The sequence below is a fragment of the Cydia pomonella genome, chromosome 27, assembly GCF_033807575.1.
Source record: "Cydia pomonella isolate Wapato2018A chromosome 27, ilCydPomo1, whole genome shotgun sequence".
Classification (NCBI taxonomy): domain Eukaryota; kingdom Metazoa; phylum Arthropoda; class Insecta; order Lepidoptera; family Tortricidae; genus Cydia; species Cydia pomonella.
Genome location: NC_084729.1, coordinates 5,415,900 through 5,430,839, shown reverse-complemented (window position 1 = coordinate 5,430,839; position 14,940 = coordinate 5,415,900). Strand labels below are relative to the sequence as shown.

General features: G+C 41.2%; 1 protein-coding gene across 6 annotated transcripts in view; it reads left to right on the top strand.

Annotated features, from left to right (window-relative positions):
- LOC133532420 (signal transducer and activator of transcription 5B) overlaps window positions 1–14,940 on the top strand; it is a 50,573-nt gene that overhangs the window by 12,670 nt on the left and 22,963 nt on the right. For 4 of the 6 annotated variants that reach the window (XM_061871080.1, XM_061871079.1, XM_061871081.1 and 1 more), the window contains exons 8-18: window positions 305–414; window positions 1,698–1,804; window positions 2,133–2,247; window positions 2,915–3,004; window positions 4,174–4,256; window positions 5,601–5,670; window positions 6,587–6,741; window positions 8,500–8,623; window positions 9,371–9,499; window positions 10,662–10,768; window positions 12,783–13,338. In XM_061871080.1, the coding sequence (XP_061727064.1) occupies window positions 305–414; window positions 1,698–1,804; window positions 2,133–2,247; window positions 2,915–3,004; window positions 4,174–4,256; window positions 5,601–5,670; window positions 6,587–6,741; window positions 8,500–8,623; window positions 9,371–9,499; window positions 10,662–10,768; window positions 12,783–12,951 (1,259 nt within the window). In that variant the 3' untranslated portion in view covers window positions 12,952–13,338. Of the gene's footprint in view, window positions 1–304; window positions 415–1,697; window positions 1,805–2,132; window positions 2,248–2,914; window positions 3,005–4,173; window positions 4,257–5,600; window positions 5,671–6,586; window positions 6,742–8,499; window positions 8,624–9,370; window positions 9,500–10,661; window positions 10,769–12,782; window positions 13,339–14,940 lie in introns of those variants that run through there. The other 2 variants (XM_061871084.1, XM_061871083.1) reach the window with 2 other exon arrangements.

Below are 14,940 nucleotides of genomic sequence, written 5' to 3'. Positions count from 1 at the left end.
TAATTTTGAGTCGAGTGGCTGTTGAGTTGTAATAGTGTGCTAAGACCTTTAGCCGATGCCCGGTAAGATGGCGCAACTTTTTGATATTGAACAAATTTAACACATATCAGTGAAAGAATAAGGATCAAAGTCAAATGGCGTTCTAAAAGTTTTAATCATGTGTCGAAAGATGGCAGTAAATTTACTGTGGCTACAAAATTTCCTTTCAAAATCCACCTCTATTTCAAATTATTTTTGCTTCTAAGTGAAAGGGACTCAGAAAATTTAATTCAAGCATCTCCCAGTAACGTATGGTATGTTTCAGGCCATATCCAGTACTTGCAGTCCTCTGGGCAGCTGACCAATGAGCGACGAGAGTTGGAGGCTTGTCTTCGGAGCCAGATCGAGGAGATGGAGAGGAAACTCAATGCTTTGGTAAGTCATGTTTAAAATGCTTTCTCATAAAGGATCAGATCTAGAATTCAGATTTCTGCAGAGATCTAGGGAACTCATCAAACATTCAACTTAAGTTTCCACTTCTTTTGCATATTTGAAATTAACTGTCGAGAATGATTATAAAATAATGTAAATATATCGGCATGTTTTTTTTTATAATGAATACTCGATATCGATAAAAATGATTCTAACACTAGCTAAATTGCGATACTCTTTTATTTTGCCGCGAAAATTCCGGGCTCTGCAGATGAAGATCAAAAAGTCTATAGTTAGTCTCTGTATTTTTAGGCATTTAAATAAAAGTAAACTAACAATTTGTTAATTTTCGGGTAGTTATAACATTTATTGGTTAACCAACCAAATACAAAACCGCCTGGATCTGTCACTGAACGACCTGATTTAAGCCTACATTATTTGATCATGTAATGTTTTCATCTACCCTCAACTGGCTTAAGGAGCCGTTTGAGGGTAGATTTTGTTTACTTTTATTTAAATACCGAAAGATACAGAGTATGTCAGACTGTGTAAAAAAGTATTGTAATGTATTTGGGAGTCAAAACGGACTTGGGAGTCAAAATTACTGAAAACCTCAAATGGGAAGAACATCTCACAACCATTACCAAAAGAGCTAAATCCTTGATCTACCTCGCTAGGAAAGCTTTTGGAATCCTAACGCCAGAACTCATGCTTAAGATATATAAGACATATGTTAGGCCCATCCTAGAGTATGCTTTTCAAGTCTGGAGTCCTTATTTCGTCAAAGATGTTGAGATGCTTGAGAAAGTGCAACGTAGTTTCACAAAAATACCGAAACAACTAAAAAACATGTCTTATGAAGAAAGACTTAAAGTGCTGAAGCTCACAACATTAAAAGATCGCCGAGAGCGCGGAGACCTGATTGAAACGTTTAAGATTCTGACGGGACACTACGATATAGACCAGTTTGAAGACCTGTACAAGCGCAATAGTAACACCCGTCTGCGAGGCCACCAATATAAGTTAATATCTGAACTGTCTAAAAACAACCCCCGCAGACATTTTCTCAGCAACAGAGTGGTCAAAGCATGGAACAAACTACCAGAAGATGTGCATGGTTTCAGCACTGAATGTCAATCAGTTTAAGAACAGACTAGACAAATACTTAACCAGCGCAAAGAATACATATTAAGTGAAGATCACTCAGATACAGGCAACTATCAGTTGTTTCAACTGCCTGCCTGATTAATAAATAATAATAATAATAATAATTTGTTTGTCTACAGGTGGCTCAAATCAAGCAAGCTCAGATGGAGCTGGTGGACCACATAAAGGACAACATCGCGACTCTACGCCAGCTGCAGAGCATCGTGTTGGACGACGAACTTATCAGGTTAGGGTTCCGTACCCAAAGGGTAAAAACGGGAAACTCTAAGATTCCAATGTCCGTCCGTCTGTCTGTCTGTCACCAGTATCTCATGAACCGTGAATAGACAGTTGAAATTTTCACAGATGAATTTCTGTAGCCGCTATAACAACAATTACTAAAAACCGAATAAAATGTGGTGTGGTGATATATTATTGTCGGGTACTGTATCTATAGTTATATAATATTATTGTCCCAAAAACGAACTGCTAGATCACCACCGTGCTATACCAATATCCAGCAAATAGTCTGTCTAAAATAGAAATAACTATTACCATTAATTATCTTTCTGCAGATGGAAACGCGAGCAGCAGCTGAGTGGCAACGGGCACCCCATGCAGTCCAACCTGAACTCCATCCAGGAGTGGTGTGAGATGCTCGCCGACCTTATCTGGACCACCCGCCAGCAGGTACAATCAAATCTTCTTCTCCCTCACGCTGTCCCGGCATTTTGCCACGGCTCATGGGAGCCTGGGGTCCGCTTGACAACTAATCCCAAGATTTGGCGTAGGCGGTTTTTACGAAAGCGACTGCCATCTGACCTTCCAACCCAGAGGGTAAAATAGACATTGTTGGGATTAGTCCGGTTTCCTCACGATGTTTTCCTTCACCGAAAAGCGACTGGTAAATATTAAATGATATTTCTCGTTCCGAAAAACTCATTGCAAGTCGCACGCTCTTACCGCCAGGCCACCCGCGCTTCTTAAATAAAGCAATTATAATTAAATACGAAGAAAAATATGTATGACTGTATCTTAATAGGGAAGAATAACTTTTCGAATCTAACGAAATAACGGTAATTTTTATATGAAATTCCATTTCGGGAGAAAACGTTTTACACTAACTAAATATTAACAAATCACTTTGATTTTGATGTCGATCGCTTCAGCATAATATATTGTAGGTTTACAGGTTTCACTTTTTTTAAGAAAAAAAAATGTGTTGCAATTTTAAAAAAGAAAGGAAAACCTATAAATATGAATTTTCAAGCTTTCAATTCATAACATAAAATAATTATAAGTTATCCTCGAAATGTTATGAAATATCACATTACGATTATTGTATGGTGTGACGCAGGTGAACAACGCGACCCGCATCAACAGCAAGACCATCATACAGCTGCGACAGCCGCACCTCGAGGAGATGCTGGAGGACATGGGCAAACAGGTAAACAACGGCACTTAACCGAAATAAATTCGCACTTAACACATACACACAAATAAATAAATACTATAGGGACATTCTTATACGAATAAATAAATAAACCTCGTTATTTTTTTTTATTAAAGTCTTAAATTACTTACTACTAAATAACCTAATCTAAATAACACACTACACTAGAAATTCACTTCGCGAAGCAAAAGTACCCATGACGCTCGCAGCGTTGCCACGTTGAACCGCTACGGCTTTGCATCAGGAAGGTCCCTGCCTACCGCGAAAATCGAAGTTCGTCAATTGCGGGCATTTTTCTCTGTCACTCTAATTACGTCTTAGTGATAGTAAAAGAGAAAGATTCCCGCAATTTGCGAATTTCGGTTTTCGCGGTAGGCCCTCTGAGCGAGGATCCAACCCTCTCCCTCGCATCCCCCCCCCCCTCCCCACTTCCTCGAAAAAGGTCTTGGCCTCGGCACACCAGCCCCCAGCGGTTTCTACAGCAAGCGGGACAAATAAATAGTCCAAAAATAAATAAATAGTAATAGTTAAAATAATGTATATACATAGATAATATATATTCCTAGGTTTTAAGTACTAGGTAATACATATTTTAGAATTATATTTTTCATTTAAATTATTTTACAGATAAAGTTATTTATAACTTTTAGTGTTTTTGTAAATATGTTTGTTGTTTTATTCTTTTTGACATTTCGACAATACCTAGGTTGTCCCTAGCTATGTATACATTGACATTTTCTTTTTTGTCGTGACATTTCTTTATTTATTATTTTTATATTGTTTGTTTTAATGTTAAGTTGACGATCTTTTAGTGAAAGCCTTTGTTTTATCCATTTGTGTAAAATACTGTGTCTTTTTCTTTAAGAAATAAATAAATCTAATCTAATTTAAAATTAAGTTTTACTAACCAAGATATGAGTGTAACTTGAAGTAAATGTTTTATTATTATTATTATACAAATGAACTAAGTCCCACAGTAAGCTCAAGAAGGCTTGTGTTGTGGGCACTCAGACAACGATATATATAATATACAAATACTTAAATACATAGAAAACAGCCATGACTCGGGAACAAATATTCGTGGTCATCACACAAATAAATGCCCTTACCAGGATTCGAACCCGGGACCATCAGATTGATAATTTACCTTGGTTTATTGACAGGTCACCAGCCTGCTGTCCACCCTCGTGACTTCAACCTTCGTGATTGAGAAGCAGCCCCCGCAGGTGATGAAGACCAACACACGGTAAGCTCTCTCTATATGGGATATTGATCGTACGTAAAATTATTTCAGGATTTATCTTTTTTAGGGTTCCGTAGCCAAATGGCAAAAAACGGAACCCTTATAGATTCGTCATGTCCTTCTGTCTGTCCGATTCTGTCACAGCCACTTTTTTCCGAAACTATAAGAGCTGTACTGTTCAAACTTAGTAAGTGGATGTATTCTATGAACCGCATTAAGATTTACACACAAAAATAGAAAAAAAAAACAATAAATTTTGGGGGTTCCCCATACTTAGAACTGAAACTCAAAAAATCTTTTTTCATCAAACCTATACGTGTGGGGTATCTATGGATAGGTCTTCAAAAATGATATTGAGGTTTCTAATATCATTTTTTTCTAAAATGAATAGTTTGCACGAGAGACACTTCCAAAGTGGTAAAATGTGTGTGTCCCCCCCCCGTAACTTCTAAAATAACAGAATGAAAAATCAAAAAAAAATATATGATATACATTGCCATGTAAACTTCCACCGAAAATTGGTTTGAACGAGATCTAGTAAGTAGTTTTTTTAATAAGTCATAAAATAAAAATATTTTTTTTTTTCATCAAACCCATACGTGTGGGGTATCTACGGATAGGTCTTCAAAAATGATATTTAGGTTTCTAATATAATTTTTTTCTAAACTGAATAGTTTGCGCGAGAGACACTACCAAAGTGGTAAAATGTGTGTCCAAAGTTGTAAAATGTTGAACGAGATCTAGTAAGTAGTTTTTTTTTAATACGTCATAAATGGTACGGAACCCTTCATGGGCGAGTCCGACTCGCACTTGGCCGCTTTTTTTAATACTACGTCGGTGGCAAACTATCATACGGGCCGCCTGATGGTAAGCCGTTTCCTTAGCCTAATGGACGCTTAGGACGATAAAAAAAGGACCGAGATAAGTGGCGTACTGGAAGAGAGGCCTATGCTTAGCAGTGGGCGATAAAAGGCTGATATGATGATGACCAGTGATCGGAACTATGGGAGTAAAACTTTAACAAAACTTGTTAAGCGGAGATAAAATAGTGCATACAGCCCTATAAAATATTCATGTCCATAGGGATAGGAATAGTATAGTACTTACAGCCATAAACATATTTACATTCATAGATATTCGAATATTTTTAAGGCCATAAGCACTCTTTTTACGTCCGCTTGATAAGTTTTGTTAAAGTTTTACTCCCATAGTTCCGATCACTGATGATGATTAGTAAAAATAACTCCGTATGAAACATCAGAATCAGAATTGTTTATTGCACTCATATTAGTGTTGTTGACCGCTATCATGTTATATTTTTCAAAATGTCTGATGTTTTGTTTTCAGTTTTACGGCGACGGTCCGGCTGCTTGTCGGGGGCCAACTCAACGTACACATGACCCCTCCCAGAGTCACTGTGAGTACATTTGTGTTAACTTGTGTAGTTAACAGCGCCATCTATCTGACCTTTTTCATAATGTATCGAACCCTAGATGACTTATCGATAGGGTTGCCATAATTATTCGGAACTGATACGGGACAATGGGGTAGCAAATATATAGCTTTAGTCTGTTATTTCCCTTTGTTTAGTAACATAGGTATGATGATTGTGACTAGGTATTCTACAGCGGTATCGTTATACGGGACAAAAACGGGACAGTTACAAATACGGGACGCGATCCTTCAATACGGGGACAGTCCCGTATATGCGGGACGCGTGGTAACCCTATTTATCGATAATCGGCAGACAACAAGGGTACGTAGTTTTACAGGCAGCCGATAGGTGGCGCTGTAATCAAAAAGGATTAATTTAGGCTTGCTAATTTTTAAAATACTTTCCGCTGGTTTGTCTCTGACTGCCTCAAGATCCTCTGACCTCCGCCCACGTGCCAATAATTTGCTTCCTTTCAGTCTTCTGCCTCGCGTTGTCCCGGCATTTTGCCACGGCTCATGGGAGCCTGGGGTCCGCTTGACAAGTAATCCCAAGATTTGGCGTAGGCACTAGTTTTTACAAAAGCGACTGCCATCTGACCATTCAACCCAGAGGGTAAACTAGGCCTTGTTGGGATTAGTCCGGTTTCCTCACGATGTTTTCCCTTCACCGAAAAGCGACTGGTAAATATCAAATGATATTTCGTGCATAAGTTCCGAAAAACTCTTTGGTACGAGCTAGGGTTTGAGCCCGCGACCTCCGGTTTGCAAGTCGCACGCTCTTACCGCTAGGCTACCAGCACTTTTGGTTCATGTTGCTTCCTTTCGGTAACAGGGAAAAATAATCATTGAAATACTAACTGGTGCAAAGCCTAACTTTATTTTAATAATTTGTTGTCCAGGTGGTGATAATTTCGGAACAACAAGCCCAGCTGCTGCTAAAAAGCGAGTCTCCAGCGGGTCGAGGCAAGCAGCCCGTGGAGTGCGGCGAGATCCTCAACAACAGCGGCTGCATGGAGTACCAGCCCACCAGCCGGCAGCTCAGCGTCAGCTTCCGGTCAGTGCCTCCACCTTACAGAAAACCGCAGCCGCTGGATCCGACTCAGTGTTGTGTTCCTGCCGGTCAGTAAGACAAGACAAGACAAGACAAGACAAAGCATTTATTGCAATCATATTAAGTACACAAAATTATATAATATGTACCCTGCAAGGGCGCAGCAGTCTTATAATTGAATAACAATCTAGTACAAAGATTTACAGACAATTATGAGATCACAGGCAGTACTTAAGAGCTAAGTTACCTACTCATAGCATAGGTATTAATTTAACGTTCCATTATCAAAAAACTCCTGCAGCGTATAGTAAGGTTGCCAGAGCTCAACGAGGGTGCGGAGTGTTCGGGTCACTGCGAGTGTAGCATCTCTGGATTTACTGGCGTACATAGGCTACGGAGACTGCTTACCATCAGGCCTTAAGAGAGACCTAAGCCCTCCTACGTGTACACGTTCAACGCAGCTGGCCAACTTTATTGTCACGCGTGCAATAGAGTATTTAAGAGCAAGTTCGGCCTGGCCAGCCACATTAGGGCTCACGCTAGACAACGTCCATAATATGTTTATTTGGGGTCGCCGTCATCGAAAACGAGGAGGACTATACCATCAGGCGGGCCGTACGCTTGTTTGCTACTGATGTAGTAAAAAAAAAAACTTAATAAACACCTTATTCCTCCGTCCCCATTTCACCATCGGACTACCAGACAATCAGCACTTCGGCATCGCTTCATGGTAGGTATTCCACAAATACGCACGAAGCGTTTCGCTTCAACATTCCTTATGCGAACTGCCAAGGAGTGGAATGCCCTGCCCGAGTCTGTGTTTCCGTATGAGTACAATCTGAATCTCTTCAAGGCTAGAGTAAATAGGTATCTCATAGGTAAGCGTGCTCCACCGTAAACCGCATCATCACTTACCATCAGGTGTGATCGTGGTCAAACGCCTGCCTATCCTCCATAAAAAAAAAAAAAAAACAAATACCTATTCACACCATTTCTTCCTCCTGCCCTTATCCCACGTTATGTGGGGTCGGCACAACATTTTCTTCTCTTCCATTCTCCTCTATCTTTCGTCACCTCAGCACTCACTCCTTTCTCATATCCTCTTTCACCTATTCACATCATTTCGAGCAACAAAATGGACCTGTTAATATTATGTTTTTTTTTTACTTCATTTTCAATGATTCGCCCTGGTGCAGCGAAGCGTCCGAATTGTTCAGGGAACTGGGTCGGCGGCTAAGGGAGAGGGGGAACGACCCCCGTTCTGGGTCCTGGCTTGTCCAACAGGTCTCCATCGCCATACAGCGTGGCAACGCTGCGAGTGTGATGGGGACTTTTGGACAAGGCATGTCACAGGACGGGCTTTACGTTACCGTAAAACCACCCAACTATAGTCCAAAGCTTCCAACTATGGTCCACAAATAAACTCAATTTTTCTCGTTCAGGTGTGTATTTTACTATATTTTTGTAGTTCTAAGGCAAAGTATGTTTATAAATGGAAGGTAAAACTAGGAGTAAACCACAAGGAACATTGGTATAGATACTTAATTTCCTTTTGAACTTGTGGACCATAGTTGCAGTATTGGACTATAGTTGGGTAGTTTTACGTTAGTTAAATAATTTTAAGTTTGTGTTTGTATAGTGGTGCTTTTTTTTTTGTTTTATTTAAGTTTTTTGTGTAATGATTTCTATTGATTATGTGCGATTTAATTTGTTCTAATTCTCATACTTTTAATAAACATCTTTTTCAATGATTGTCAACAGAAACATGCAGCTGCGTAAAATCAAACGGGCCGAAAAGAAAGGGACAGAGAGCGTCATGGACGAGAAGCTGACTCTCCTGTTCCAATCAGAGTTCAACGTCGGCGGCGGCGAGCTTGTGTTCCAGGTATGAAAAAAAAATTTAACCAAAAACCGTTGATAAGTACCTTTTTTTAATTCGAAACTACATCATTGGCCACACCATCTGTTGTAGATGCTTGTTGCGGCGCTTGTGGGTTTATGGGGCTGGGCATCGCCGTTGGTGGCTATAAAGTCCTATAGCAGCGCGACATTTCTTTCCACATCGATCGCATGCAAATTCTGAGTTCGCAGGAGGTGGTAGAGCGCGACGAAGACTTTTCTGCTTAAGGTGCTCCAGCCAGTCATCGTCGTGCTTTGATATTCCGACTTTAATGTCGCGACGCCATTCCGGTCTCATGTCGGCGCGTTTCTCCCGACCGTCGGTCCGAATGCCAAAACTGTCCATGTCCCGCTTGCAGGAGTCCTTAAAACGTAGAGTTGGACGCCCAGCAGGTCTTTACGTCCGCTATCTGACCCGGCATTACTCTATTTTTTGATGTTGTTTCCTCTTGATGGGTAGATAGTTGTTAAAAAAAACCGGACAAGTGCGAGTTGGAATCGCCCAACGAGGGTTCCGTACTTTTTGGTATTTGTTGTTATAGCGGCAACTGAAATACATCATCTGTGAAAATGTCGACTGTCTTAACTCTCACGGTTCATGAGATATAGCCTGGTGACAGACGGACGGACAGCGAAATCTCAGTAACAGGGTCCCGTTTGACCCTTTGGGTGCGGAACCCTAAAAAGGGGAAGTGTGAAGAAATTTTGGTCAAAATGTATTGTTTTATTGCAGGTGTGGACGCTGTCCCTGCCCGTGGTCGTGATCGTGCACGGGAACCAGGAGCCGCACGGCTGGGCCACGGTCACGTGGGACAACGCCTTCAGCCCCGCCGGCAGGGTGCCCTTCGCCGTGCCCGACAAGGTGGGGAGGTGCAGCGGACTGCATACCGGGTGTGGCTTGGAACAGGGGCAAAAAAGTAAACTGTAGGCTGTACTTCTCAACTGACCGACATTTGTTCAACAACTTTTAAAAATAACTATTATTTTGATTTTTAGAACACTTTAAAGTTTATTCTAAGACGCAATGTATTGCGAATTTTGTTATGTTTACAGTATGACAATCGACGTCAATTACCCTGATGACAGCGTACATTGAACGTAATATTTAATTTGTATGAAAAATAAAGAATTCATAATTTTCAGAAATCGCTAAACAAATGTTGGTAAGTTTGAGGAGTACGGCCTACAGTTAAATTTATTGCTCGTGTTACAGGCCACACCCGGTATGATCAGGAGGGCTAAGATGGTCGACTCTTTATCATTTGTCACCATATCTGACACGTTCTAACAAATATGCAAGCACGAAAGTGACTGGCATAGTGACTAGTGATAAAAATCGAACCATGTTGACACCGCAGTGTGGACGCTATCCCTGCTTGTGGATTTTATGTACGAAATATAAAACAATGAATATTTGCTAAAACAAGAGTTCAAATAATATTCATCAATATTATATTTATAGTATGTATGTGTATGTATATGTATTTATATGATATATATGTAGTTCATAAGTATATTAGTTTGCTTTTCTTTTTAATTCATTGACTATTTTTCTCTCTCTCTCTCTGCACCAATTGTAAGTTTACAATAAATAAATTACTTACTTACTTAAGTGTCTCTGTTTCGCCCTATGGTTGACTGGTAGAGAATGCCATTTGGCATTAAGTCCGCCATTTGTACATTATTGTACATATTTTGTGCAATAAACTTTAAATAAATAAAGTAAATATTATTTGATACTAAACATTGGTTTTTCGGTGAAGGAACACATCTGCGAGGAAATTCAAAGGTGTATATGGAGTCCCCAATCCGCAAAGGGCTAGCGTGGGGACTATAGCCCGAGCCCTCTCGCGCTTTAGAGAAGGCCTGTGCCCAGCAGTTGGACGTTTATTCATTATTATATGTATTTATAAATTTATATATCATTGCTACGTAGCATGGGTACGTACCCATAATACCAACTTCGCTTAGCCTAGTTGTATGCTGATTTGAGATTGTCTCCATATCTGATTCCTTTGTCCTAGGTGACGTGGGGCCAACTGGCCGAAACTCTCCGAGTCAAGTTCTACTCAGCGACGGGCGGTGATCTCTCCGAAGACAACCTCCGGTTCCTGGCTGAGAAGATATTCAGGTAACGCTATAAATTAAGCTTGACAGCACATTGACAAATGTTGCTTTCCACTGAGAAGGGTGTTTAATAATTTTTGAGGTGAAAACTTCTTCACTTTTTTAGATGGGGAAAAAATGTTAAACTCGCGACAGGTCACGTGACCGACAGACTCGACAGATTGAAAATTCGTAAGACGGACACGTGACCTGATCGAAAAACTGTTACAATTAAATAATTGTAACAGTTCTGAAGTGTTAAATTTTTAATGTAATATAAATTGTCATGTTTGTGTACGATAGCGCAATAAATGAATATTGTATTTTACCACATAAATGATAGTACTGTTATAATGATAATTAAAGCAATTCGTGCAAAATTATTCCCTAACCATTCCGAAATATCAAAAATGCACAACGTTAATATTCAAGTCTTCACTTCTGCCGGCACTCCCGGAGTGCAATCCGTTGTTTTTTTTTATACTACGTCGGTGGCAAACAAGCATACGGCCGGCCTGGTAAGCAGTCTCCGTAGCCTATTTACGCCTACAACTCAGGAGTTACATGCCCGTTGCTGACCCTAACACTCCGCACCCTCGTTGAGCTCTGGCAACCTTACTCACCGGCAGGAACACAACACTATGAGTAGGGTCTAGTGTCATGTGGCTGTGGTTTTCTGTAAGGCGGAGGTACTTCCCCAGTTGGGCTCTGCTCTAGATCTGGAATGACATCCGCTGTGCTGTGCCCTACCACACAAAGCGAGATGACATTCACAATGCTCATACCTCTCTTTTGGACGTAGTTTAAAGACGTACCCGGGACCAAAATATAAAACATAAAATATGAAGCATAAGGACCCTTCTGAGGGAAAGCCAGTGTAAGCGTTTGTCTCTATAATTTGGAACTTTTGTTAGAAAGAGACAAAATGTTTCTGAATATATGTTTTATGTATAAGGGGAATAAAGTATACATGAAAGGAATAACGAAAAATACCGTCCGTACATTATGCGAAAAAATTAAGAAAAAAAAATTACCACCATGGTGGAGTGAATTAAGAATTTTATTATTATTCTCTTTATTTCTCTTTCTTCTTAGGTTATGTTTTTTACAATATGGATATAAAAGTAAAATATAAAAATACATTAAAAAATATTATACAAAACACACATAAACACATTGTAAAAAACTTAACCTAGTGTGCCGCCAGCAGCGGGGCAGGGCCCAAGCTGCCGGTGGTCAGGGCCGCAGAGAGAGGAACCGCCGCACTATCCGCGCCGTGTCCAAGATCACCGCCTTCTGCATCTGACCCTTGATCCAACCACCTAGCGAGAGTCTCTCAAGGTGTTGGTCGAGACTCTTCGCTATGAGACCGTTCGCTGATTATTATTATTATTATGCGGTAACTGGATATTAAAAGTTGAAGTTGATATATGGCACCGTACACCGCCATACACTTCAGCACTATTATTTCTTAGATATTACATATCTTATACCGCGTGTCTCTATGGTCGCATTCAGAATTTTTAAAGCAGGGTTTAATAGTTATTTACAATACAAGTGCGGAAATTAGGAACTACCTATTCGCACGTGTATCTTACAACATTTTACAATACATATGGCCCTTTAAAATTTCGACTTAGGCGCGGAAAGTGCTCATTTCCGCACTAGTGCGGGAAAATAGCACCATATGTACTGTAAAATTAGTTTCTGCAACGGTTTGTAAATCCTCACCAATTTCGTAAGGCCTAATGTGCATTACGATGTACCACCAGCCGTAAACGTACATGGCGACTTCATCAATGAATTCATTTATAATTTCTCATTGCAATTTCGGAGCTCTAATTCGAACCTTTCTTAAACCAAATAAATAGCATTTCTTTTCTGTCATTGCTTTCATGAACTAAGGAAATTCAATCCAATTTACTATATAAAAAGGTTAACATTAAAAATAGGACAATTTTGTATGGTAGTCTAAAGAAAGGTTTGGGTATTTTTATCCCTAAGGAAGTAGGTTATACATAATCATGCTAATTCCCCAGCAGATCGAACGTGCCCCACAACCAAATAGAGCTGAACAACCTGACCGTCTCCTGGAGCCAGTTCTGCAAGGACGCCCTCCCTGAGCGGAGCTTCACCTTCTGGGAGTGGTTCTACATGGTCGTCAAGGTCACCAGAGACTATCTGCGGACCCTGTGGGTCGACCGGTGAGTGTCGTGGAGGCAGTTCTGTAACGACGCCCTCCCTGAGCGGAGCTTCACCTTCTGGGAGTGGTTCTACATGGTCGTCAAGGTCACCAGAGACTATCTGCGGACCCTGTGGGTCGACCGGTGAGTGTCGTGGAGGCAGTTCTGTAAGGACGCCCTCCCTGAGCGGAGCTTCACCTTCTGGGAGTGGTTCTACATGGTCGTCAAGGTCACCAGAGACTATCTGCGGACCCTGTGGGTCGACCGGTGAGTGTCGTGGAGGCAGTTCTGTAAGGACGCCCTCCCTGAGCGGAGCTTCACCTTCTGGGAGTGGTTCTACATGGTCGTCAAGGTCACCAGAGACTATCTGCGGACCCTGTGGGTCGACCGGTGAGTGTCGTGGAGGCAGTTCTGTAACGACGCCCTCCCTGAGCGGAGCTTCACCTTCTGGGAGTGGTTCTACATGGTCGTCAAGGTCACCAGAGACTATCTGCGGACCCTGTGGGTCGACCGGTGAGTGTCGTGGAGGCAGTTCTGTAAGGACGCCCTCCCTGAGCGGAGCTTCACCTTCTGGGAGTGGTTCTACATGGTCGTCAAGGTCACCAGAGACTATCTGCGGACCCTGTGGGTCGACCGGTGAGTGTCGTGGAGGCAGTTCTGTAAGGACGCCCTCCCTGAGTGGAGCTTCACCTTCTGGGAGTGGTTCTACATGGTCGTCAAGGTCACCAGAGACTATCTGCGGACCCTGTGGGTCGACCGGTGAGTGTCGTGGAGGCAGTTCTGTAACGACGCCCTCCCTGAGCGGAGCTTCACCTTCTGGGAGTGGTTCTACATGGTCGTCAAGGTCACCAGAGACTATCTGCGGACCCTGTGGGTCGACCGGTGAGTGTCGTGGAGGCAGTTCTGTAAGGACGCCCTCCCTGAGCGGAGCTTCACCTTCTGGGAGTGGTTCTACATGGTCGTCAAGGTCACCAGAGACTATCTGCGGACCCTGTGGGTCGACCGGTGAGTGTCGTGGAGGCAGTTCTGTAAGGACGCCCTCCCTGAGCGGAGCTTCACCTTCTGGGAGTGGTTCTACATGGTCGTCAAGGTCACCAGAGACTATCTGCGGACCCTGTGGGTCGACCGGTGAGTGTCGTGCAGGCAGTTCTGCAAAGGCGTCCTCCATGAGCACAGCTTCACCTTATCGGACCATTTATAGCATTGAAGTAAAACTAAACCATAATAAACTAAACTATATATATATATATAGAAAATAAAAGAATACATAGTAAATTACAGATCGAAACAGGGAAGGTGTTAGGCATTTTCTTGTCTGTCACGCATACAGGGACTTTAAAACATCGGTAGGTAATTAATAAATGCATGACATAGTAGAGAATTTAAAATGGTATACAAAATAATTAAAAAAATATGTATCGCTATAGTTGTTATGCGTGCAAATAATATATAGTTACTAGGTACTTTATATTGTCTCGATTTATCAAACCGATCTTGATATAGTACAAAATTGGTACAAGATCAGGATGATTGGGTAGTAAATTGACCAATCAAATTATCATTTTGGTAATATTAAAACAGCCAGTAGCAGATAAACACCTATAGGGATTGCGCTTGAACTTGAACGGGACAGGACATGCTTATTGGCGTAAAGTGACAATAATACGTTTTAGTTTTTAACTAAGATTATATCCCATCAAAAACAATACATGTCAAAAAAACCAAGTCTCGCAACTCAGTTGTTCTGCGGTAAAAAGTTGTGAGATCCATGTAATACCAAGTCGGTTATTAATTTATTCAGTCTCTACTTAAGCGACTTTCTGTCTTAATACGTCCAGTCTCTAAGACCACGATCGTGGTCCATAACAATTGAAAATCAATTGTGTCTGGAATCTCCGTACTCGAAGCATTAAGTTGTTACGTAATAATTAACAGCATCTTATAGTGACGCATATCAATATTAAAATTCTTTAATGTTTTATATAAATATATTGAGACTTCGCCATCGCACTAA